Consider the following 27,321-nt stretch of genomic DNA (forward strand, 5'->3'; position numbering starts at 1 on the left):
AGTAGCAGTTCCTCACTGTGGTTAAGGCGTCTCAGTGTGTGCTCCTGGATCATCACATACTGCTTCATAGCCGAGAGAGTTGGGAAACTCTAGGAGCAGCATTGAGTATTAGCTTCTCCTTTTTACTGCAGTCAGGAGAGAAACCAGGTACCTTGTTAGTGCTCCTTCATGTGCCTTTCTACTCCACAAAGGGAGTTTCTCTTTCCTTCCTCCTGCATTAGCCACTTTCACATCAGAAAATGCAAGTCCTCACTTCCCTCCAGGAAGACGGCAATGTCATGCATAGCTGCTAAACATCAAAGCTGCAGCCTTGAGCACAACGAAGGAGGAATTGGAAGGGAAAGAGAACACAGGTATTCAGCATGTGGCATTCTACTGGCACCATAAAGAGGTCAAAATGCAGACAAATAGAAAATCACTTCCTTCCCCCAAAAAGCTTTGCTATCCACATTAAAAAGAATTACAAGAGAAAAAGGAAAGAAAAACTTCCTCCTACATCTTGCAATTACAGCAGCAAGAGCTGTAATGCTGTCTGTTAATACATGAAAGCCCACTATGAAAGGGGAATTCACACTAATAGTCTCCAAATGAATAGTACGTATCCACCGTGATTTTAATAGTTCAGCTTTTAAGCCTTACACTGTCATCTGACATAAAAAGATTGTAATTGATTTATTAGCTACAGATATAAATTATACCTGGATTTTCTTTTTTTCTTTCTTATTTTCTGTCAAGAATAAAAAAGTGTTGTGTTTTCAATCTCCCAAAGTCAGAATCGCAAAGGGAATGATGACAATCATGTGAAAGCTGTTGAGAGCATACAAACAGATCATTTACATGCAACATGAAATGGCAAGTCAGTAAAAATCAGACTCCTTCAAAACTGTTCAAGTTAATGTCATTTGTACCAATTGTACTAATACACCATTTGTCTTCAGATCCACTCCCCTGGAAACTGGCAAGTCTTCCTCTGTAATTTCACTCACTTTCCATTTTCATACACAGAGCTTCCCAGAAACCTTTAATGGTCAGATTTGTTTGGCTGGTTGGTTTTTGGGTTGTTTCTTTTTTTCCACAGACACCATTTTAGTCTATTTATTCTTTGACTTTTCCTTTCTTGTGAACTGCAAGCACTTGACACTCCTCAGTTTGCTGGAGAGAACAATCCCTCCCCTTTTCTTACATTACGTAAATGATTCAGGCACAACAACCAGATTTTGTCCTTTTTGCCGGCTTGTAGTCTGTAATGTCTACAGTTTGCGGTGGTCCCTCAGCTTTCTGACGTACAATTATTGGGACTACCATGTCAAACACAGTTTCAAAGAGGTAGTCTACCTTGTATCCTGTTTTTGCACTGGTCTCAAAGCACATTTTCTCAGCTGCTGGAACATCCTTCTCATCTAGCATTTTGTATTTCAGTATCTTTTTATAGAGCGCAATCGCATCCTCTGCACAGACTTGTTTTCGCACCTTCGAGCTGCAGCTGGCAACAGACTTCTCAGGTCTATTTTCATCCGGTGGCAAAGCGCAGTCATCGGTGAGGTCAACTTTATTTCCAACAATAGCAAAAATGCAGTCAGCGCTCGCACTGTCCGTCAGCGCCAAGAATCTTTCTTCCAGCTCTGTCAGGCTTTGGAGGCTGTTCACATCATACGTGAGGATCACAGCAGCTGCTCCTCTGCAGTACATAGACCCGAGGCCATGAAACTGCTCCCGTCCTGGCAAAGGTTTAAACACAACAATAAGTCAGTGTGCTGCAAGCTACGTTATTAACTAAGTGAGAGAGTTTAGGGAATTTTAAGCCAATTTTGCCAATTTGGATGGAGCAGTGAAGGTAAAAAAGTGTTATTTGTAGCATTTTCAGTTTTTTTCTTCTGCTTTCCCTTGAGAGAGCAACTGTGCTGCAGAACAGCTTGGCTCACTGCTTGCTCAATTGCAGATCAGGTAATCTGTAAAGACGAGTGAGCAAGCCTGACACAACATTCACAGCTGCAGACAGCAGAAAAGGGGTTGGGGTTTTTTTATTAAACTGCATACTAGTTTATTTATGACACATTAACAACTACCCTACTTGCATACGCAGATGGCTCATTTCACCTATTTAACAATTTATACACAAAAAATAAGTTCTGCTGTTTCAAATTCTGCTAGACCTTATTACTCCTATAAATTCAACGTACACTTCCAAGTATATCCAGTTCAGAAATCTGGATCAAAGTCAGTAATCCACTTCTTCCTAGGTTTTGAAGGCGTTTGTAAGCCCTATACTACATGCCCACAGTTCTCAGGTACATTTACTTTAGAGGAAAATAGTTGTCTTTAATGCTGCTGTATATAGCCTTTATGTATTAATATGCACCTATCCCATCACAAGTACTCACCCCTTTTAAGGATATTAAACATACACAGTATAGAGAACACTAACTACATTTTAGGAGTAATTTATGTTTTAGGTTGCCCCAACCATCACTCAATAATCAACAGTTAATAACAAACATTTCTTCCTCCTTGTCAGTCAGCAAATATCTACCAGCACTTCCAGCTAAGCTTTGATGGTCTCCTTCAGCTTTGTTCCTTGGAAGACAAAACTGACTCTTCTTTAAATTCTGGGAAGTAAACAATGTTCTTCAGTACTTGCAAAAGGACTAAGGGAAATGAGGCAAAAGACAAAGTGTTTCCTTTGCTATCAAGAACTGCAGCTTTCCCCAAATACCTGCTACACGTAGAATTTACTGTAGCATGTTCACTTCACTCCCCAAAACTTGACTGAGAAAAAGACAGAGCAGGCTAGATTTCAACCAGCCATCAGAGTCAACCTTAGGTCACTGAAGAAGGGGAGAAAAAAAAAAACAAACACAACATTACTTTTCTAAACATTTTAAAATCATCATTATTTCTCAGCTCTTCTTTTATAGCCTCTTTGCAGAGAGCCTCCATCTACAGGAAGTCTGGAAGTGATCTAGATACATTAATTTTCTGTACAAAGCTACTAACCACAAGTTAACAGCATTGTGAAATCCTCATAAATAGCTGTGGAGTAGGAAAGATAAAAGAAATTCATGCTGAAAAATACAGGTCAGCATATATTGGAAAAACACATCTGCACATGTACATGAACACTGTGAAAGTAACTTAGAGCCTATCTCCAGTCAGGAATAGACCTTCAAACTTTTGAGTAATTATTGTAAGTCCTTTGACAAACTTTAGGACTCAGTGGCCAGAAAACAGACAAAGTGTTCATCATTATCAGTAAACAAAACTGGAAAACATCAAGCTAGAACAGTGAAGCTGTGACTGCCCCATCCCTGGAAGTGTTGAAGGCCAGGCTGGATGTGGATTTGAGCAACGTGATGGAAGGTGTCCTTGCCCATGGCAGTGGGGGTTGAAACTACATGGTCTTTAGGGTTCCTTCCAGGCCAAACCATTCAGTGATTCTATGAACATGAAATTCAAAGCTCACCATACCTTCAACACTAATGGAATTTTGATAATTGCCAGAGAAACAGATTTGAAAAGGTTCAGACTACACTATAAAGAAGTATAAAAAGAAGCTGGTGAGGATGCTCAGAAGCATGCAAAGCTTTTGCATAAAGAAAAATTGTGGAATCTCTCAGGCTGGTGAATGACTGAAAAAAAGGTATGAACAATGTCTATAAATTCAGACCTAATGCTGAGAAATTAACCCAGGAACAACTATTTACTCTTTCTCGTAACACAGAAAATGAGGATTTCACATTAAAAAAAAATAATTAAAAATCCTTGTGTAGTTTACTTTCCCGCACAGTGAAGGACTGGCAGGAAGTGTTATATGACATTGCAGAAGTCAAAAATTCAATGAACGGAGTACAGAAAAATGCGAGAACAGCTTCTGTGCAACTTTGCATAATCTCCAGCTCGTTGTCGTCCCTGTCCCCCCCGTCCCCCGTCCCCCTTCCCGAGAAATTCTTTAACTAATGAGCTGGTAGGTAGGAAAAAAAGGGGGGGGGGATTGATATGACCTTGCTTAGGTGTAAAGAAGTAAAGGCAAGGGAGAGTGGGTTACAGGGAAGGGGTCAGTGCTTTTACACTTTCTCCTCCAATCTCATGTTCAGAGTTCTGCTTTCAGTTGCACTGCAACCAAGTCTTTAAAAGTCTCCAATTTTTCAGTAGGAGTTTGTGCTGCAACCTACTTTGTTTTCATCCGAACCCTGGTTATACTGCAGTCTGGAAACCACAATGGAACATATATCCTCCTCCATCTTTCCACTTCAGATGCCTAAGCCACAAAATCCAGCGCCCAGAATGATTTGCTACAGCAACCGGGTACTCGAACAATACTATTACTTGTTTTATGGAATTTGTATGCTAATGTAATCTTGTACAGCATAATATAAACCATTACACTTTTAAACTCTAACTACAAACTGGCTACTTCTACAAGTAAGATACTGTTGAAAGGGGGAAGGAAACAGTAAGAAGAATTTACCTTGCATAAGGGATTAATTATGTCAGAGGAATTATGGATAGTCTCTCCTGCTCACCCACACAGCACAATCTACATGCAGAAAATATGCATAATGTATTTTTACAGCACAGTTTCCTTGTACACACCACTTCTGCTGCTTTAAGGAATGGAACAACCCCAGATGTGGAAAAAAAACTCAAAACTACACAAAGTATTTAAACTAAAAGCTTATCTGTCCCTAAGTTGTCAGGCAAAATAATATCAGACATTATGGTGAAAAACTTACTGCAAGAGAACAGCCACCCCTTTCTTAAGGGCCAGTTATTTCTCTCCCTGGACCCATCTGGTACCACTCCAGCCATGTACGTTTTCCACAATTACCTAAATTAAATGGTAAACACTGAACTTAAGAATTAAATGATTTCACCCTTTCAAAAAATAAAGATAACAAGGAAGAGCTCCAGAACTATCAAATAACTTGCTATCAAAGGAAGCGTAAGAATCAAATCAACCACAAAAGGCACAACGTTAGGGAAATTTCTTGAAGTCAAGCAACCCAAAACTAATTTCCAGTTTTCTTTTCATCTTTATATCTTGCCTTGTGTACAGCAGTTCAAATACCCTATCACATTATCTCTACCTGCAGCACCATTAGCTTTTCAGAGGCTCTTCCAGCAAGTCTATGAAGTCCTGTTGGAGACTTCACCCACTCAGGAGCAGCGCAGTCACCAAGCATTTTTGAAGTCCTATGATGGTTGCCACAAGCCAATCAAAGAATTTGAGGCAAATGGACTTCAGAACCAGATGGTTCATGAGAAACCCAAGAGAGAAAGAAGGGAAAAGTAGACCTTGCAAGAGACCCGCCTTATAAATACTCAAGGCTAGATTTAAAGTGTGCAAGGACTTCAACTTAAGGCTGAGGCTTTAGTCCAGCCAGCCTCCTACAGCACCCTGCCTCTCAGCTGGAAGACAGCAGCCCACAGGAATGCTTTCTCTGGATGGGATCACAGCCTGACCAAGCACCCTCTCCCCTTCCTTGCTGTGGGATCCACTGAAAGCAGCAGTGCCAACGACTGCCCCAATCTCCCCCTTGGAGCTCTCTTCCTGCCCACCATCCCCGAGGGTGATACCCAAAGTAGCCTGTGAAGTTTCTATTGATGTTTAGGAGGGCAAAAGATTTCCTCCAGACAGATTTGAATGTTTCTTACATACCACCTCTTCAAAGGCTTTCACCACAACTTCTTAAGTAGCATAACTTCACACACACACACACTCTTTTAAAGAAATCCTCTGCTGGAAGAACAAGTTCTAAATCTCTTGGTGCTGAGCACATACAAGAATGCAAAATGGAATGTTCCTTTAAGTCTTGAGGGAATAAGACACCAGAAATACTAAAGAGCTAAAAAGGTCTTCCAGAAAGTAATGAAAAAAGTTGTTACTCTGATATTGCTGAGAGGGGTTCTAAATTTTGAGTTCCTAAAGTAAGTATGTAGCATGGAAAAGTACACAGAAGTGAGCAAAAGCAGCACACTACTATTGCATTAAAAATGAACAAGAGAGCAAAATTGTCCAGAAAGTTTCCAGTCTATAAATCAGGTATGTTCCAAGGATTTCCACTATACTTTAAGCAAGACTGTAATTTGGACAGTAGAGAGGAATTAACACAAACAGAAGGTATCAGTTCGGTTTTGCCTTCAAATTCTCTTTCTCCTTTATAGGAGAGTCTGAACTTGAGCGCACACGAAGAGAGACAGGAACTGTGCCCTAAGGAGATTGCTAAAATAGGAAAGAAAACGGAAAGTATAACACCCATGACACAGCACAGAAACCAGTATTAGAAAGAAATGAGAGCTGAGGATCCAGCTGCAGTAGATAAAGGTTCAAAGGGTGACCCTGATGCTCTTGAGTTACCTCAGCAGGAACGTCCGCGTGATCACAAGAGCAGACAAACAAGCTCCCTTTTAAAAAGGGAACAACGCTTCCCTCTGTTTGCAGACAAAGCAGTAAAGTTGTGGCCCTTTAAAGGGCACTAGGGGAAACAATTTTGCTAGGAACTGAGACTTCTGTTTGTGCACGTACACCGAGATATATACTGACTATTAAAGAACAAACAATAAAGGTCCATACAGGTTTCAGAAAAGTTTCCTTGCCCAGAAGTGAGTCAGGCTCTCAAGATTTGACAATGATGAAGTTTGAGTTCTTCATTACCTTGTTCAAGATTGGTATTTATTTCTTCTAGGTGGCTTTATCACATTTCCCTTGAAGTCAGGAGCTTTATTAAGAAGCAGACTATGCCTGTGGTTACCTGGGGATAAAAATAAAGCTCTCCATCCCAAAGGATTAACATGGAGGACATAAGTAGGAATTAGTTGAAAAAAATGAGTCAGAAAGCACTGGAGTGCTCAATTTTTATATATCCAGAAGCTATCTGAATACATGATTTCCCGATTACAAAAACGGCAACATTTGGTTTTCCTCCAAGACAAAATTCCCCAAAGAATGAAAGTCTCTGTGAGGGGAGAAAAAAAACACCCACAAAACCAACCCACACCAAACACCCCCCAAAAAACCCAACCACCAAAACAATTAAAAGTTGAGCAACTAGAAAATTCATTTAAGCTCCACCTTCGCCTACTATTATACGTTCACAGCACTACAATATAGAAGATATTTGTGTAATTGAAGTTTCAGAATGCAAGATATCTCTAGCTCTACTAAAAATCAAGACAACATTTATTTTGTTCATACTTAGATATGAATCAACACTCAAGGTGTGAACTGTGCCCTAATTCAGAAGCTCCTATTTAAGTTATTAAAAACCACATATAGTGATGTCTTAGCCAAAGCCAAGAACATACACATAGCAAAATACTGATCTTTATACCCAAAGGGCTTCACTTTCATGTTTTAAAGTACTAAAAGAAAGAGCTACACATGGAAGAAAATAACAACCACATGGTTTAAGCGAACAATGAACAAAGGAAAATTCTTTAATATAGCTCTCCAAAGAAAAACCATCAGAAGCAGTCAAGAACATGGGTTCAATGTAACATACAACTGGGACAAGCCCACTCCATGTCTAAACAGAGCTTACTCTCAATTCCTAAGGCAAGTATCTCTATCTCATAATAAAAGAAGATTAAAAAGGTGAAAGAGACCATCTCTTCCCTTAAACCTAGGTATTTTTAACTTAATGAATAAATACTTTGAGTTCTGAAGGAAAATGAAATTCCCAAGACCCTGCAAACATTGCCACTCTACAAACATGAATTGTTTTAGGCTTGTAAAGCTGCTTCTGCAAAACAGCAGTTCCGTGTGAGCAAGAAAGCCACATGAACAGGAGTAATCATTCACTTCTCACTTAGGCAAGATAAGAAATCATGATAAAACCGAGCCCTGACCTTCAGTCAGCTTTAATTATCGTATTAGAAATACCATACCTCCACTAACAAATGTTTCCCTTGGACACAAAAATCAGTGACCAGAATGCCTAGAACTTATCCATTGCATAATCATTAATTACTTAAATTCCCTCAGTTCTGGTCTTAGAAAGCGGGGGTTATTCAAAAACACTTTTACAATTAACACTCCAATTTAAAACATGAACACACAAAGAAGCACCACCATGTTGCACACATGGTCTCACCACCATGCACACGTACACACACTCCTTATAATAGAGGTTATTCACAAGCTTACGTCCAAAGTTACTTGGATCCAAGCCTGACAGCATTTAGGTATTTATACTACCGCTTTTATGCGGATAAAGGAAATATACTGCATGAGACCTTCTCCTCCTCCCCTAGAGGCTGGCATCCAGGGAGGCAAAAATAGATACAGGACATTTGTTTCAAGTGCTACAAATACCTCCTCATAAAAAAGATCACAATATTCAAATGGAGGCGAGTCCCAGATTCAAAGGAACCAACAATATATTTAACTGTCTGCCACAGATGAGAAAGCTTTGCAAACCATAAACAGTGAAGCAGAATGTGCTTTCTAATATGTTTAATGCCATGACACTTGAATAAAAGGCAGATCTCAAGAGTTCAGTACGCTGTTATACAGGAGGAATGTAAGACTATTTTCCTGATCTGAAAGTGGCATTACATTATGTCACTGTAATATAGTCCCTGCTGAATTCACATGCAGAAATCCTATGCAATCGACTGTCAGATTCTAGAATAGCATTCAACCAAATATTAAAACATTCTATTTAACAGATCTGATTTTGTCTGAACAGCCTGATACGTTACTTGAGAAAATCCAACTACTTATCTAACTAGAGGCAGATAAAGGTGATGAAACAGGAAATGTCTTGCCACTATAATCCCAAATTTATGAGTTATGGTACCAGAACAGCTTTTATCCTGGGAGATTAAGCCGTACCCTTCTGTGCATATACAAATACTAAAGAGAATTGTTTTGGGTTTTATTTTGGCTTTGTTGTGTTCTGTTGTTCTGTTTCGTTTGTAGAAGTCTCCTAAACTACCATCAGTGATCCAGAAGTGGCTGGGATAACATGGTGCATATATTTTGGGATGTGTTTTATTAGGGAACCTAAATTCTAACAGGAATCAAAAGTGAGAAAAACACACAGCGATGAATAACTAAAGAGCTGTTTGAAATCATTAATTCTTAAACAAAATTGTAAAAAGAAGCACAAGTTTTTAATCTGTTTTTATCTTAAGAAGATAACCACTTGTCCCCTGCAAACTTATGCACGAATATTTAACAGATATTAACATATTCTCCATGGAATAAAAGGAGAGGCTGCACTAGGATTCAGGAAAAACTGGATGACATGTTTAGCATTACCAAGCACCAAGGCCTATTACTGGGGATCCTGTCTCCAATGTAATATCCAAGGGGGAAAAAAAAAAAAAAGGAAACTCATCCTTTATTTCCATTCCTTTACATAACAAAGCCAACACCCTTTCAGGCATCTAAATTAACTACTAGCATTCTGCCAAGAGAAGAGGACTGCTCCCTGGAAGGCTAGTCCACACCAGCAACTACCAGCATGCATTAAGAAAAGAAACTCATTCTTACTTCTTTTGCTTGAGTTGAGGGCACCAAAAACACAAATCATTTATTCCTACCCCTACTACATTCACAAAAAAAAAAACAAAAACACCAGACATGGAAACAGATATGGAAAGCAGGAGAAGGATGGAAAAGTTTTTAAAGAGCATGAAAACGAACTAGAGAGAAAAGAAACACCACCACACCCTGTATCCTTTATGAGGCTTTGCTCTTTTTGCTTGTTCTAATACAAAGGCAGCATATGAATTCAATTTTTTTGAGTTGTAATCACCACCAGCATGGCTGGGAAAGGAATCAGTTCAGAATCTTTACAAACAAGAAGAATCACTAGAAGGCATATGAAAAAGAAAAATGGGGTATTGTTGTGGTTTAAATACCTGTCCTGAACCCAGAACAGGTATTTACTTACCGGAAATGGAAAATCCACTACACTCTATGAGTAAGAATAGTAAAACATTCAATAAAAAAACTATAGCCAAATTTCTTTTAGCCTAATTCTTTCCCCTCCCCTCTAAATACAATAGCTAAACTAAAAATACCTGATATGCCATAAATAAGATTTGTGGGGCATGTTTCAGCAGGTACCAGAAAATATGATGCAAAAGATTTTGCCCTAAAATTCAGAAGGTAGGTGAAGTGGCTAGAAAGATGAGCCTTCCCATACAAGGATTAACAATTTTGCTAATAGTAATGCTCTCAAAATTCCTTTACAGATTCAAACTTATTCCTAGTTTACAGCCTTTGCAAAAGGAAAGTCATCTTAACAGCCAGCTAAAATAAATGACAGCACCAACTGTTATTAATTTGCTTCTCCTTTTATAGTTTTCATCAGAAAAAAAGCAATCATAATTCTATTTTGACTGTGTTCCATTTTTTTCTTCTTTGCTATGTACACCCAGACTTATTATAGTACAACCTGTTCAAGACCTGGCTGGCTGGGAGAACAACCCCCTTCACACCCCTATCCCTTCTGAGGATAACTTTTCCTTGTCAAACTTGAAAAATACCAAAAGGTCAAGCAGTTTCAACTAACTCTTTAATCGCTGTTAAAATAACAATTCAATTAACATTCCAAAAGTGATACTTTGGCACAATTCACATAAAACTATTTTTCCAAAGAAGTTCACTTAAATGGGCCCTTTATTGTTAGGACAAATAGCACACTGAGAGGTTACACAAGAATGATGTCAGCGTGATGTGCTGCACATCACATGCTGAGCTCTAAGATGTGGTTAATGATCTACAGGATCATCTGAGCTTTATCTGAAGAAGACGGCTTGTTGGCATATGTGCTTGTTGTGATAACGCTTTTCTTCAGCGAAAGGGCACACAGAAAACCCTGTGATAAAAATGGCAAAACAGAAAATAGAGGGTATTTTTGCTACAGGGTTAGTTTTATTTCGTATCCTTCAAGAGGTTTATTTTCCAAGGTATGTGCTGATAGAAGCTCCACAATAAATGCCTAGTCACAGAATTTTTCTGATGTGCTGAAGAAATGACTCAGACACACAGCCTTTACTCACAGTATACCTTTAAAGAATCTATGACTGAAACATGGTTAAAAAAATTGCTGTGGTCTTAACAGTTAACAGTGTGATAGTATATGGAGAAATGTGCTTTTAAGTAAAAGCTTAATTTTCTAAAGGCAGCTAAACTAAAGGCTGATGCCTAACAGCTTACGGTGGTGCTAATCAATCTGTTATGCCCTGCAGAGCACATAGAGTCACAGAGGTATCAAAAAAAGCTGATTACCCATTCACCCACAGCTGAACTATAATAAACATCCCTCAGTCATCTTGTCAAATCCTGTATTATTCACTCATGAGCCAGTTTAAATTTTCCCAGAAACTTTTAAATCCAGCCCTGAACAGTAGTTTGTCCATTTTCATTCCATATGTTCCCAAAGACAGACCCTTCAGACACACTCAAGGGAAGGGAGAGAACAACTTAATATAGGAAAGAAGAGAGAAAACAAAAGAAAAAAAATTAAAATCACAGAGCAGGGCCAGAGATGAGACTAGAATGAGAACTACACTTGATCTCTAGCGTAATGAAGATGATAGAATTTCACTCAGCCTTCATCTTGTTAATGAGAAATTTATATTCTATAAAGCACGCAAAGAAAGAAAAGTTAATATCCCACAAATTAGCTTGCTATAGGTCAGCTTTCAGACTCAGAATTTTGGTAGACTTTCAGCTCCATGAAGTATCTTCTTAAAAAAACCCAAATGAAACCAACACCACCACTAAAAAACCCACCACATTCCCCAAAACCCAGAAAAACTCAACACTCCTCCCTAAAAGGTTTTCCTGTATAACCTAACCACCTTCTTGTTAGGCCAGAGAAATCAACATTTTTTCATATTCAGGCTCTTTGCCCCTAGCAGATTCCTCTAAACCATTAACCATACCTGTAGCTCTTTTCTCCAGTCTTTCCATATTATTCTGTAACCACGAGTGTCTCACCAAAGCTAGGAGGTTACTGAAATTCTTCACTACTTTCACCCCTCTTTACACTTGGTATACTCTTCAGAACAGCTCATGGGCTGTGGGACACCATGAGGTACCCAGGGCTCAGTTTGTCATCTACTACCAACTTGATGGACCTTGCAAAATACACATTGTTGCCCAAAACGAATTTAGCTTAACCTTTCTTACTGGAAGAAAAAAAAAAAAAGGGGGGGGGGGGAAGGGGGGAGAGAGGGAGGGGAGAAAAATAAAAACCCACCTATCTGTAGCTAAAGATCCCATTGACACCTCTACAACCCTAACAAACTTTCTCATTTAGCTAGATAAGACTTTTTTCAAACTACCCATTTTATTTAGGTCTCTTAAAGCACTGTGTTTATTTTTAAGAGAAGGAAATAACCCCAGAAGCATCAAGCAGTTCATGTATTTTCAGCTGTCTGGAAGGGCAGAACCTTGTAGAAGATCAACAGAATTGAGCATAGCCCCACCAGACCAGCAAGCATATCTTGAGTGCATCTCAAACACAAACTAAAAAAAAACAGACCAATTTCCCTCTGAAACCTCACAGCTGTGTAGGAAGATGTATTATCTCAACACCAAAGTCTGGCAAAAGAAATGAGGGCATGCCAGATTTATGGGACATCATTATCATCCTGTCTACAAGCCAATGCTCCACTAGAACGTGAGCTGAAATCCAGCATCAACACCATCTCTACAGAAAAGAAAATGTTACAGGGTGCTTGTGAGTTAAATTTATGACAGAAAACCCAAGCCCCTTCGGATTTACTGTGGAGAGTTCTGCAGGAAGCAATAGCACAGAGCACTTAACTGCAGCAACAGAGCTCGACAGTCAAGTATCACCCAGCAGTGGGTAACAAAGAGGCCAGCTACGGGACAGGGCTGTAGAACAGCCTCATCCGCATGAGACGCCTTGCTCTGGGTTGTGCAAAAAGCCTTTCAGCTGTAACGCTCACTGGAACACCAATCCATCTCCTCAAAGAAAAGTCCCTCCTACAGAAAAGCAATTCATATTCCACAGGATGAATACTAAAAGCAGATGTTTTTTCTTTCCAGTACCTGAAAACTGATACTTTTTCCTTAAATTTACAATTCCTTTCCACAGGGGAACAGGCACTGCAGATGAGCCCACTTCTCCACACAGTTGCTAAGCAGAGGCTCTTACCAGGTCCTTACATTCAGAGTCACTCAGAAAAGAGATCTTTTAAGCCCACACTCCCTCCCAAAGTTTGCCCTTCAAACCGAGAAGCAGGTCCTTAGCACAGGCAGGAATGCACAGACAGGTGTATTTTAACATAGTTCAACTGGCACTGCGGGGCCAGGAGGTCACTCCACACACACTGGATTCTTTATATTGCTCAGTAAGGAGCTGGCAAGTTAAGCTGGTGTGCTGGTTTTGGCTGTGATAAAGTTAATTTTCTTTATAGCTGCTAGTACGAGGCTATGTGTTAGATTTGTGCTGGAAACCGTGTTGGTAACAGAGAGATGTTTCAGTTACTGCTGAGCAGTGCTTGCAGAGTCAAGGTCTTTTCTGCCTCTCACCCCACCAGTGAGCAGGCTGGGAGTGCACAAGAGGCTGGGAGGGGACACAGCCAGGACAGCTGACCCCAGCTGACCAGAGGGGTAGCCCAGATCCATATGGTCTCAGGCTCAGCATACATATCTAGGGGAAAGAAGGAGGAATGTCTGGGGTGGTGGTGTTTGTCTTCACTGTTATGGGTGAGCCCTGCTGTCCTGGAGATGGCTGAACCTGCCTGCCAATGGGAAGTGGTGAATGAATTCCTTGTTTTGCTTTGTGCGCACGGCTTTTGCTTTCCCTGTTAAACTGTCTTCATCTCAACCCACGAGTTTTCTCACTTTTATGATTCTCTCCCCCATCCCACTGGGGGAGGGTGAGTGAGCAGCTTGCTGGGCTTAGTTGAGATTGCCCCCCTAAATGTATCTCAATCAGCACTCCAAAATGCTACTGCTTGTCTGGCATTCCTGCCAGGTCCCAGTGAAGAGTTTGCAAATTAGCATCTGTCTGCCCCCTCACAGACAAGAAATGCTTCCTGTTCTACTTAAGTTTTTCAACTTCCTCATTAGATACTTTGGTTCAGATATCTCTTTACAGGGGGTTGGTTTGGGGTTGGTTTTTGTTTGTTTCGTTGGGTTTATTAATCAAAAATTCCCCATGGGATTTTTTGCAGGACAGTAACTAGATACATACCAAGTCAACCAACACAACACACCAACCATGTTTTTAGTGAGGAAATACCATGAACTCAATAAACATCTTCATTAAGGCCTGACATTTTAGAGAAGAAAAACAGTTCATTGTTACTGATTGCAGATCCTCTCTGCATTAAGATTGTAATCAACCATAAATTAAATGGTCTAATCTATTAGAATCATTCCTTTTTCATATTTCCACTATAACCCCAAACACATCATATGTATTTTAGCCTCCTGTCTTCAAATCCTTTCTTCCCAAGTATAAGAAACCAAACCACCAACATGCAGCTATAAACTTTTTTGTGCACACCCAAGGAGAGTCATATCATAATGCAGAAAGTTTGCTTTCTCTTTCAGAGACCCACAGGAGAGCTTCACTTACGAATGTTAGCTATGGCTGTACCTATTTTCCATCAGCCCCACTTCAATGACACTTCCTTCAATCTTTTGTCAATATTTGGGAAGCACAAGCAGTGGCAACAGGCTAACAGAGCCCAGTGTTCCCTCCCCTCACACAGCACTCCACTTCAGGTCACCAGCCAGAGAGTTTTAAGACACTGAAAAAAGCTCAGCCTGCAGATATTTCCAGGGATCTCCAGTGTGCCTTTAACATAGCACCAGGGCATCCAAAGCAACAGCTTTTTTAGCCTTTTGTAATCAGCCTGGAAGACTTTGAGGACAATCCATTCACATGTGCCTGGGATTGCACCTTCCCACCCTTCCCTGTAGCCAGAGACCACCCTCTTCTCCCACAGCAGCAGCATAGCTTTGCTCAGCACAGGAACTGGAACTCTACAATATATACAGAGGGACCCAAGTATATTGGCCATGATGTCTTTCAGAGATAAAACTAATTATTATTAATGAGGAAAGGGCCCACAGTGCTAGAACAGGAAACAAGGTAAGGGAAACAATCTGAATGGGACACATACAGCTATCTGCTGCGGGAGGAAAGCCCCATGTCCTAAAGACAATCTTACAGGAGCGTTTGTTTCTCATAAAAATACAAAGTAACTATACTGGCAGGGGCTGGAGGAGCTGACCAGTTTGAAAGTTTCAATTTTCAGTTTCAAAAATCAGAGATTTCCTTTTTAAATAAGCAACAGACAGTATCAGGATGGGGGGTGATGGTGTCACTCTCATTATACCAGTGGGTTTGGTTTAAAATACCTACGTTTCCCTTGCAACAACGCAAAAAATTTGATGAGCCTTTTTATGATGCTTGGAAGATGTTGTCTCAACTACATAGTCAAAAAATGAAAAAGCCCTATAAACCACTATAGATTCTGATAATTTCTCCCTCTTCCAAATGAGCCAAAAGCTTGTTTGGGTTTTTTTGAGAGGAAGTGACGGGCAGGAAGTGGAGACAAGTAAATAATAGATTAAAAAGTGCCTTACTTTTAACTCAAACAATTAAGAAGAGAGCAACAAGAGATTTGTACGTCAAGATCACAGACCCCGTTATGAAGAATGGACACACTGAACTTCTGAGGATTTTCACAACGTAAGGCATTTAACTGCATGAAGCTTCAGTCCCATTGCTGAAGTAACCTGCATAACCAGAAAGGAAAGTCACTTAGTCCAAACCCCCTGGGGAAAGGGAAGCAGGAGCTCAACTGAAGGTCATTGTAACCAGGGCACAATACCATACAGGTATGTTTTTATACTTTTGTCACTGAGTGGATTAAGAACGTGAGCCTAAGCAGAAATGAAAGTTGGTTGACTCCGTGTAGAGAAACACAGGAGTGTTTGTTCCTCATTATTACCCAATGAACAGCATTTAAGCATTTCTTTTGTTTTAAAGGCTATTTCAGTCTGTCTAACTTTTGCTTTGCATTCTTCATGTGAAGCATATGTTCATTTCTCTTGCCATGCCTCCAAAACTGTTTGGGGATTCTAGTTAATATATTTTTACAGGAAGAACATTTTCCTGAAGGTCTAAATAAGCCATCCTTCATTTCACAGATAATGATATAACTAATAGAAAAATAAAATCTCAAGTATTTAAATATCTATGGCTGAATATTATACACGACTAAAAATTCCTAAGTAGTCATCAGCTGCAGAATGTAAAACAAAAAAATCCTGCTATTTCAGCAGTACTGAAGACTTATTTTTAAACTAGGTATATACAAGCAGTTGAATGGCTGGACATCATCTTTTCTCTGTATTTTGTGGGATTTTGCTGAAGCACAGAAACAGCGGTTAGGAATATTGAATCACGTAACAGATTAAAGAAAGAATGCCAGTGGATCAACAGGAGAGGCTGAGGGAACAGGCAAAAGTATCTATACCAGATGCTTAATCATTATTAGACAAAATTATTCCAATCTTCAACTCATTCAACTCATTAACCTGTAGAGCAGGAGGGAAGAAAAAAAAAGGAAGAAAAGATACATTCTCTGTAGTTGAGGACATGATATTTTCAGAGCAGAAAAAGCAAAACAAAACAAAAAAATAACCCTATTTGTGAAAGCATGGAACAAAAACAACCTCAAAGGATAGAAACATTAATTCAAAAGTCAGGTTGCTTGAGAATAAAGATTTTCAAATGTCTCTCCTCCTGGAATCCTCTACCTGAAGTTTCTGCCATGCTACAAGCTAGACTGAAATGTATTCTTGCTCCAGTGGAATTGGTAAAAAGGCAAAAGCTCAAATACATATTTCCTTCTTTTTGCTTTACAGAATCATAGAATCACACAATCGAATAGGTTGGAAAAGACCTTTAAGATCTTCAAGTCCAACCATTACCCAAGCACTGCCAAGTCCACCACTAAACCATGTCACTGAGGGCCTCATCCACACAGTTTTTGAACACTTCCATGTACGGTAACTCTACCACTTCACTAGGCAGCATGTTCCAATGCCTGATCACCCTCTCTGTGAAGAAATTGTTCCTAATATGCAGTCTAAACCTCCCTACCACAGCTTGAGGCCATTACCCCTTGTCCTACCACTTGAACTTGGGAGGAGAGACCAACCCCTATCTCACTACATCCTCCTTTCAGGTAGTTGCAGTGTGATAAGGTTGCCCCTGAGCCTTCTCTTCTCCATACTAAATCACCCCAATTCCCTCAGCTGCTCCTTGTAAGACTTGTCTGCAGACCATTTAATGCCCTCTTCTGGACCCAAAACACTATAAACATTAGCTTCAAGCTTACACAGGTCTTCAGGCTGTCAGCAGAGCTCTTTCATAACTGGCTCCTTGGCGGCCCATGCAAAGCCAACTTCAATTCTAGTCTGCTTCCTAAGCAATGGAAAGATACACTAGAAGATTCACAAACACATCTGAAGATCTATCTCCCTTTAAAAATGATGTTAAGAAGTTCTCATCTAAATTTGGGTTTTTTTCCATAACCAGGTAGGATAGTCAGATTAGAAAATCTTGTACGCTTATTGAGTTGGCTGTCCTAAAGGATGCTATCCTGGATCTCCTGTGGTGAAGGATGGCAAACTACTTGGGTTAAGAATTCATTCAAGTTAAGAGAAAAAAAAACCCTCATTTCCTTTGACCACCCTCTGCTCTCAGCAGTACCACTTGCATAAGTTTAATCATCAAGTTAAAAATCTCATTTCCTAGGCTTATCTTCAGGTTCTACAAAAGTTTTAGTTAATATGGCAGGTGCAGGAAAAGGAATTTATCACAAGTTTAATGCCTTTCAGTGAAATCCCAGATGTTCTACCCAGTGTTCATCTGGAAGAAAGCAAATCATTCAGACTTGGGAGAGGAAAAGATTCTTTCTGCTCCATAATTTTTAATGACTCCAGATACATCCGCGACAGACTCAGTGTGGAGACCCAAACAAAGGTTACTTGTTTGGATATTTTGCAATAGTACAATGTGACTCAGATGAGGAATTACTAAGTGTATCTTCAGTTCAGACGGTGTAACACTGCCACAGGAGAAATTGCTTGGAAGCTCATATGGCTAATGGCTTCAACACGATAGTAACTGTAGCAATGAAAACAACTTGATCTAAGATGCGAATGTGTAAAGGTACTTAGGCATCAGGAGCAGCTCAGCCAAGGCACTGTGAAGCTGGCTACGAGTCTCCCTGGCATTGACATTTGTGCACTATAGCATGCATGTGCATGTGAAATGAAACAAGAAGAGTACTCACCATACATGAGCGCTCAAAGAAGCAAATATAAACCCATACAGCTAACAGCTAGTTACCTGCCCTGTGCTTTTAAGCACCCACTGTGACTTTCCTTCCAAGAAAGGAGTAAAAATTGATTGCACAGTCAATAGAAAAAAGCATCTCAACCCAGACCACCTGGGTTCAGCCACCTAAGCATACAATACTAATTTTAAGTAGCTATTTGTTTTCCATTAGGGAACGTGCCTAGTACCCAGAAATATCCAGAATTATGTCAACATGAGTTATTTTGTACACATTCACCTTCACGTTACAGCTGATGAAGCTTTTTGCTGTTCTGCACAGTGCTATTCACTCAGCTAGAAAGAGAATTACAGGGAAGAAAAATCACCACATCCTGTCTACGTGTTTTCCCCGCACACTGTTGAAAGGGTGGTCATTTCTTAGACAGCTCAGATTTACATTTCACAAATACTAAAGTCAAACTGAAGAGTGCAACGGGGCATTAATAACTTGTTTTCTTGCACAGAACACCTATTTATGCCTTTGTACACACCCAACTGGGAGATCAGTTTTACTGAAGTGAAAAATCTAGCTCTTGGACACCCTTCTGAAATCTTTTACAGTTTCTCCTACTGCTCCCGATTCACCAGCAAGATTAATTTCCATATGCCTGCAATTTTTGGCAGCAGCTTTGCCATTGTATTTACATTGCTTGACTAACCATTTTTCCTGTTTGTGCCTCCCTCCCTCATATATTTTCAGTATTGCCACAAAGCAGGCAGTCAACACTTAAACTAACCTTTCAGCTGTCAAGTCCATTTTGAAAGAGATACCTTCAGTAAGCTGGAAAGAAAGGCTACAATGCCAAAGGCAGAAACTCTTCTTTATGAAGATTCTCAGTATTGTTCCTACCTAGGATCTGGGGCTTTAAAATATGGCTTTAGGATAGATGTTGTAAAAACTCATTTGTATCAGACAAAGCCGAGAAGCAAAATTTTCACAGAAAAACAACCACACGAGAGACTAGACAGTTGAAAATGGTTAATATTAACCCCTCATCCCCCTTTTACAACAAGACTCTAAAACTCAGGCCTCCCCCCATGCTAAAATTAGAAAGCAAAGATGACCTCTTTTGTTATAGAAGCTAAGGTGCTACTGAGGACTCCAAAGTTGCTAATGTTTATCAAGCTGCAATGCCATGGCACAATACTGGAGAGCTTTAGCCAGGCATGAACCTCTCAGGTCACTGACAATATTCAGAGAGAGCCTCACCAAATGGTCAAGTAGTTTCACACTTAGGTTAGAACAGCTCAGTCACTTTGCACACTGTTATTAAATACCACATGCAAAGTGGGGATTTAACCTCAAGGCTGGAATACATAAGTTACTCCAGAGGTTCATACATGACATTTATCTAGGGCTGCACCAAGTATAATAAAGTGGCTCACCCTCCCCATTAGTCTACCTTCCCAAGAGTTTGTACTAAAGCTACATATTGGAAACAAAATTCCTCCTTCAATAAGGTAAGTTAGCCACAGGTGAATAAACAAAGTGTGTTACTTTTCCCGTTTCTTTTTGATGTATATTTTTGACAATATCTTCTGACAAGGTATTTCCATACTTTTACTTCATTCACATACAAAAAAGCACTTTCAGCAGCAGTGAATTTACTACCTTTGACTCAGCCTCTGTAACATTGTATTTTTAAGTTGTGAGACAGAGAAAATCATTATCTGTCCATATTTCTAATCACTTCTTAAGTTACTCTGCTCTTTTCAGGAAAGACGCATTGCAGAAAGAAAAAAAAAAAAAGGCAATCCAGTGCACTGTTTCACACAACAAAACCATGCTTCCAGGGATGCTTTAAAGCTAAACTTTCATTCCTGCCTCTGAAGCTGCTTCATAGGCTTTAGGTACAGAGCTTGCTGACAGTGAACTCTCTTCAGGGCTTTTCCCCAGGTATACAAGAGATTTTTCCTGGCAGCTAGCTATATTGTCCCTTCAAACCCCAGCTCTTATGATTTCCTTTTCAAGGTGTGGGGACTGTAACTGTACACAGTAATCCCAGGAAAGTTTCACTACTTGTGCGTGGTGCATTGGTCTTCAGCTGTGGTTGGTTTACATGCAACAACTATGAACAACTAATACAGAGGCCAACATCATATCTGCAGGTTGATCTTCTCAAATGCAAACTGCAAAAACTCAAAGTCTTTTGGTGACAACTTGCCCCCAACCCATGACTCACCAGCAACAAACTTAAGGCACCTTATTTTCTGTAATTTCCACCTCATATCTTGGCAAGTCCCTGCCTCTCGAGCACAAGTACACACTCAGCAGCCTTCCTCATAGATGATCCCCTTTTTGAGGTGACAACCTCTAAACCCTTCCAACAAGCAACTTCCTCAACTTAAAGATACTTCCTCACACATCCCAGCTGCTGCTCTGTTTCTATTTCATCAGGTTCAGAAGCACATGCCTCAGAGTCCTCTCTGGCTTTGACTAACCCACCTCATCTTCCCATCTGTAGCATCTTTTCCCCTGTTGTAACCCTCTACTTCCAAAAGTCAAAATCAGCAGAATATCAGAGTAGCTACTATCAGTCTTCACTTGTGATGAAAATACACCATTTAATCCTACTCTTTCTTTGGTTTGTTTCAATACAATGAAGACCATACTTCCTCCCTACCTACAGCAAATTTGTATATTGTTCACTATGCAGGAGAGCGTTGGCCTCCAGGGCAGCTGACAGACCAGCCTACCTGGGCTGACCTCATTCTCAAGAAATCCAAAAAACCTCAAAGCCTAACTGAGCTAGGAAGGAACGTAACACTTCTTACCAGCCAAACACTCAGATGTAGCCTGAGAAAGCTCAGCACAGGCAGTTGCCAACATAACAGTGACAATCAAAGATCAGAAACCATGAGCAATTCACATGCGTCACCAGCACTTATCCATCAGACATCAGCAAACCAGTCACAAGAGATGTAAGCACTTGTTACACAGATACACTGCAGCTGACCCAAGTCACAGAAAAGCCTTTCATATAGCATTTTCCAGGCTATATTTATCTCCTTTGTCCCTGCTAGCTCCACAAGTAAAAAAGTCACTAAAAAAAATCTCCAGGTGCAAAATGAAGGGGTGGAGGGTGGAAAAATATGGACTGATAGCTGAATGTTCACAGAATAAAATAGTCAAGTCAGTTCTTGCATACAGACAGCTTGCTCAAGATGAGAAGGAAGGAAAAGAAGGGAAGTTTGTTTTCCCTGCTAACCTTTATATTTCTCCATTATAATGCTGCATGACTATCTGTTGGCAAGTTCAAAACCCAGCCTCTTTCTTAAAATGTAACTACAGGATCATGAAGTGAACTTTATTAAACACTTGTCATTAACTTACCAGTTGCCTCCCCTAATGCTAAGCCAGCAACACAGGGGACCACTAATAATTAAGAAAACTTGCTGCTGGAGGCACCACTTATCTGCCAGATAAACAAATGTCAACTTGAAGAGACTGAATCTAACAAACAAACAAGTTTTTCCCTGTGAAATACCAAGGCATCAGAAAATATGCCTGAACACCCAAGACTCCCACAACATTGTTAGCTGCAGCCACCATGCATTAGTATTCCAGGTTTAATGATGGAGCAGGACTGAGACCCTCAGAACTTCAGGACGTGTTTGCACTGCCCGAGATAAAAGCCTGTGTGCTCGCTCAGAGCCACATGCCATCAACACCCAGTAGAAAGTCTTGGTTTACTCCACAGCTGCTGTCAGCACTGCCTAGAAGTTATATATACACACATACATATACATATATACAGCTTTGACATCCCAGCCTCCAATACTTCCATGTGAGAAAATTCTTCTAGCTGACACTGTTGTTTACTTTCCTTGGTTCAGAAAAATACTGTTCCAAACATACTACTATGAGGGTCTCAAAGCATAGCTCAGATGCTTCTAGGTCTCTATCTAGCAGACTTTAGAATAGGCTAAAAGTTTCCAGTTCCTGTCTTCTTCTATAGTTTATGGATTTTTTTTTTATTATTATTCATTTGAATTAACTGACCAAACGGGAAAGAAGCAAATATAATTTGTAGCATCAGAATAAATAATCCTCCGCACCAAGAATACAACAGTAGACCAACTATCCAAGCCTCTCACAATGGAGAAACAGTCAAAAGCAGATGGCTAGGAAAAAAACAAAGAACATAAGTACATGGCAAGCATATGATACTTGCCCCAAGTGTTCTTCCATCTGTGGCTTGTTTCCTTGACTTGAATGCAATTTCAAAATAATTTGTCTCAGAATCAGATTGGAAAACTGGAAATGCGGAATTATTTGCTATGTGCATTTACAGAAGAAACAATCAAGTCTGACAACTTCTGCGCACCCATTTTACAAGACTTATGGCTAAGAACATGAAAAATTTACACTAGAGTAGGCATCTGATTTTCCCAAGATAAGGAGTGGAGCGAATGTAGAGCCAAGAGAAGAGTCCTCCCGAGACTGATTTGCACTTCAAACCTAAATTGGTAAAACAGGTCTGGTGTGCTCTTCTGTGATTTATTGAGAGATAACACAGAACCATGCGTTTTAAGCACTCTGGTAAGCAAAATTAATTCTTCCTGGAAAAAATGTGAGATTTTTCTGAATAACAGAGTGAGAAGTAATGCAAGATCAGCAGAGTGATGGGTAAAAATGACACATTCTTTAAATAATTCAGAAGATGGGCCATTAAACTGAGGTAACACTAATATCTATGCATACTTAATTTTTGGTCCATCACCATTACTGCAGATATACTGATCAATCACTAAAGTCTAATCTTGTAAAAACAAAACTCTATTACAGGAATAGTAATGTAGTTTACATTAGTGTATTGAAGTTTACACTGTTTCAGCCAACTTCCTAACCCAGACCAGAACAACAAATAACCATCCTAACTGAACTGAGAGAAAAATACATGGGACTCCTAAGGAGATAACAGTCCCCAAAATAATGCTGATAATCATGAACCAAGAAAATTTTAAAAGAACATGCATTCCAGTTACTCTTGCATGTCTGTGTATTTTACCAGATACTGAACTACTGCAGTAGTCATGACCAGGTATCCCTTCATTTTCTAGGCCAAATCGTCTGTATTTCTGCTTTGTACATTGTGTGAAGTACTTACTACTGCAGTATTAAGACAGACATCTCATGTTGGCACTCAGTATTTAGGTAGGTAAGAGGGTTGCAGACATTGAACCATACTTTTGTCATAGTAGAGAATTTCTTACCTCCTGGATAATCTTTTCTTTCTGGATTCCACTATAACTTGAGGCACACGCAGTTAGAGAAAACAATGGATCTGTATTTGATCACCCTGTTACTGCTTCACAAGCATTCAGTAATAAGCAATGTCAGGTTAATAGACAGAAGAGCTAAATTTTAAACGCCTTCTTATACAAAAAAAACCCAAGCTTACTTGGTAGCCACCTGGCAGAGATAAGACAGTGACACCACAGAGAGATAAGAGCCACAAACCAAGGACTGCAGGCACGTTGTGGCCAGCAAAAGTGTGAGGTCTGCACAAATTAAATAAAAAATACAATAAATAATGCAGGCTTTATGAATGCCCTTGTTGACCCAACATTAAAGCTGCAGTGTCCACAAGGTTCCTTCCTCCTCCACCAGGACAGGAGAAAGCAGGTATGTCTCTTTCAGAGAAAGTTGAGGAAGATGAGTTATGCTGCCCTCAGTGCAACCCAACAACACTTTTCAACTGGCTTCAGCAATCCTGCCACAGAAGTCTTGCCGAGGCTTAGGAAGTAAAAGGAGCTTCTGCTGCAGTACTGAACAAGCATCAGAATCATCACAGGACCCTGTTCCAGAGTGCAGGAGGAACTTTGGCTGCTAAGGCCCTGAACCCTTGTGTTGCCCTGAGACAGGTATCACTTGGGTGTTTCAGGTATTTCCTCAACTAACACTGAATATAACACTATAATAAGAATAAACGACTGAAAGGCTCTAAAATCTGAAGACGCCTTAGAGTGACTTATCACATATGCTAAAAACAAACAAACTAACAAAAAAAAGCAGAAGGGCATAAGGGAAATTACTAAAGAACAAACTCACCAAGATAATTCTGTCGAAATAAAGCCCACTAATCACTCACATGGGACTGGCTTACTAGAAACAAGCAGCAGTTGCCCATAGGAGACTCCCCACAGTAGGACATGACAAATCTAAAACTTAAGTAGATTTTTCTCAAGAATACCACAAAGCATGTAGAAAGTGTATCTACACCAGGGCTGCTGGTAGAGAGCTTTCATCATAGTAACAGATTAAGGAATGCAAGAAGCCTAAGTTAAGCATCTCCTCCCCCCCAAAAAAAGTTTCTGCATAACTTTCAGGCACTTTCTTTCCCCCCTTCCTCCTTCTCAATTCCTGACACAGGAAAAGCCGTTTTGGATTAGATTGTGACACAAAGTGACGCAGCAAATGAAGTTCCCTCCCAGATGTCACCAAGAGGAAACTGGAATATTGCACGATGCTGTAGCTCCCCAAGTTTCACAAGAATATATGACCCACATTCTTTAGGTTGCCACTAAAAAATTTCAACAAAATTTAGCTGAACAGGAAAACAAGCTATTTCTCCAACAGTCAATTTAACAGGCAGGAACATTCAGAGACCTCATTTTTCAGTGTAGCCTGGCCCTTTACATGGTATTTCCTGACTTAATAACCAAGAGCAAGATATTCACATGACTGAGACCACAAACCACTTCTCCAGTCTATGCTCTCCCACACCCCTCCACTCCAGAGCTCCAAACCACAACCTGCGCTCCCTCCCGCATCCCGCAGATGCTGCCTGCCACAGCACAGCGGGCCAGACAACCCCTTGCTGCTCTCCCAGACAGAAACTGCTTGCAGCCCACGTTCGCTATGCATTAAATCCTTATGTGCCGAGCTCTTCTTGCTGCGTTCAAAGAGCAAGCCACGTCTGAAGGGTTGGCGAGCTGCGCTCATTTGTCAGTCTGAGCCCGGCACCAGCTGATCGCGGTTGGACATTTAAAAGCATGCAGCGAGAAGCGATGAGCAGAAGTTGTAACCTCGCTAACTCCCGTCTGAATTTGCAGTCAGTGCCATCTACTCAGGCTAAAGAAAGCCAACAGGCATCCCGATCTTCTCTGTACATCCACGTTTTGCAAAGCAGATCCAAATATACTACGGATTAGCAGCTGCAAGGCCCCTTTTGGCTCGCCAGAAATGTGTTTCTTTTCAGAGTTATGTCCTACTGCCAAACCATTCGGTTTAGCCGACTTATTTTACAGCAGTTCCGAAACACCGCACTGAGCCCCGAACACCCAAGGGACATTTCCCGGTACCCCGCCTCCGCCGGTGCGGAGCGTGGTTCGCTTCTCCATCCCCTCCTCTCCGGTTCTCGGAGAGGCGAAACACCGTACCGACCGAGGTCACCCAACCTTGTCCCCTCAACAGCTCCTGTCAAAATCAAGGAAAAGGAAACCGCACGCAGAATGACCGAGGAGACACGGACGGTGTCGCCGGGCAGCCCCCGCCTGGGACGGCGGCGGGGAAAGCGCCGCTCTCCCGCGCCCACAGGAGCGGGGCAGCCCGGCAAGCGCCCCGCAAGTTTCTATGGGGCCCTTTCCGCCGGGAAACACCGAGAGCCCGCGGGGCCGGAGCCCGGGGAGGGAGGGGGCCCTCCGGGCTGCCCCGCACCGAGCCCGCGCCGCGGATCTCACCGGCCGTGTCCCATATGGAGATGTTGTAGGGCCCCCACTGCTTGAGGTAGAAGGCGCCGCCGACAGTGCTGACAGTCTCCTGGAAGCGCTTCTCCATGTAGCGGTGCAGCAGTGAGGTCTTGCCCACGTTCATGTCCCCCAGCAGCACCACCTTCCCGTCCGGCTTCTTCATCTCGGCTCGGCCCGCCGGCTACCACCCCCTTCCCTGGGCGCCCGCCGGCCCGCTCCTCTCTTCCCGGCGCGGTGGAGCCCCGGAAGCGGCGGGCCGAGGGCCGCCCTCCGCCAGCAGCGCAAACTTCGGGGGCTCCGCTAGAGCCGCCGCGATCCGGCCCTAGCTCCGGCTCCTCCTACCCCTGCCCTCCGCCGGCGCCAGGGGGAGGGGAGGGGACGGGACGGGCCGGGCCGGAGCCCCGCTAACCTCCGCCCCGGGGCGGGCCGGGCCGCCGCTTCAGCCCTGCCCCGGAGCAGCCGGGTGGTGTGTGCCGTGTACCGGCCGCCCCGTTCCCCCCACCCAGCGGCGGCGCTGCTGCTCCTCGGGCAGCAGCTCGGCCACACTGGGCCTTTGGAGGCTGCTGCTGCACCCCAGGCTGCCAAAGCTCCTCCGGACGGAGTAACAGAGTCACCCGGCTCTCCCGGTCCCCAGGCAGAAAGCCCGCTTCTCCCGGCTCCGCAGTAGCAGATGGAGAGGCAAAAAGTTGCTCTGGAGTCAAGTATCTCCCGCGGAGCTGTGACAGCCAGTCAAACCCTGGTGACAAAGAAGCCAGGTTGTGTGCAAAAACCAGGGATTATTTTCCAAGTGGCAGGTCTACCCACCTTCACAGTCAGTTGCTCAGCTGTTGTAATTCAGCTTAATTCCAGTTCAGGTGACAGAACTGAAATCATTTTAAATACCTGGAGATCTAACCTATCCTTTTTGCATCAATCCTCTTTGCACCAAGCATATCTGGGAAAACATTTTAATAGGACATAAAAATGCTATGAATTTTGGGCAAAGAAAGGCATAATGTGTAGACCCTGGGAAACATGAAAAGGGTGAATCTGTAGACTGGAGAGGAAACTACTCTTACAGGATCTTGAAAAGAGCTGACTGGTTGTTTCCTCTCCTTCCTCGCATGGAAGCATTCAGATTGCAGCACTCTTCATAAAAAATAAACAGCACTTTTCATAATAAATGAGCACACATCCTCACTCTCGCATGCCTCATGTTGAAACTGTTGGGATTCCTTTAGCCAGTCTAGGCTTCGCATTTATGAGATGCTTTGATTTTTGCTTACCTGTT

General features: G+C 41.5%; 1 protein-coding gene across 1 annotated transcript; it reads right to left on the bottom strand.

Moving 5' to 3' along the window:
- Positions 1-595: 595 nt before the first annotated feature.
- Positions 596-26,406, bottom strand: RAB20 (RAB20, member RAS oncogene family). Its single transcript, XM_062619311.1, has 2 exons — positions 26,043-26,406; positions 596-1,718 (listed from the first exon to the last, which is right to left on the bottom strand). Exons 1-2 carry the CDS (start codon positions 26,212-26,214, stop codon positions 1,198-1,200), a joined length of 693 nt encoding a protein of 230 aa, XP_062475295.1. The 5' UTR covers positions 26,215-26,406; the 3' UTR covers positions 596-1,197.
- Between the last annotated feature and the right edge of the window lie 915 nt (positions 26,407-27,321).

The sequence above is a fragment of the Pezoporus occidentalis genome, unplaced genomic scaffold (assembly GCF_034315485.1).
Source record: "Pezoporus occidentalis ecotype Australia unplaced genomic scaffold, CSIRO_AGI_Poc_V1 ctg105, whole genome shotgun sequence".
Lineage (NCBI taxonomy): Eukaryota > Metazoa > Chordata > Aves > Psittaciformes > Psittacidae > Pezoporus > Pezoporus occidentalis.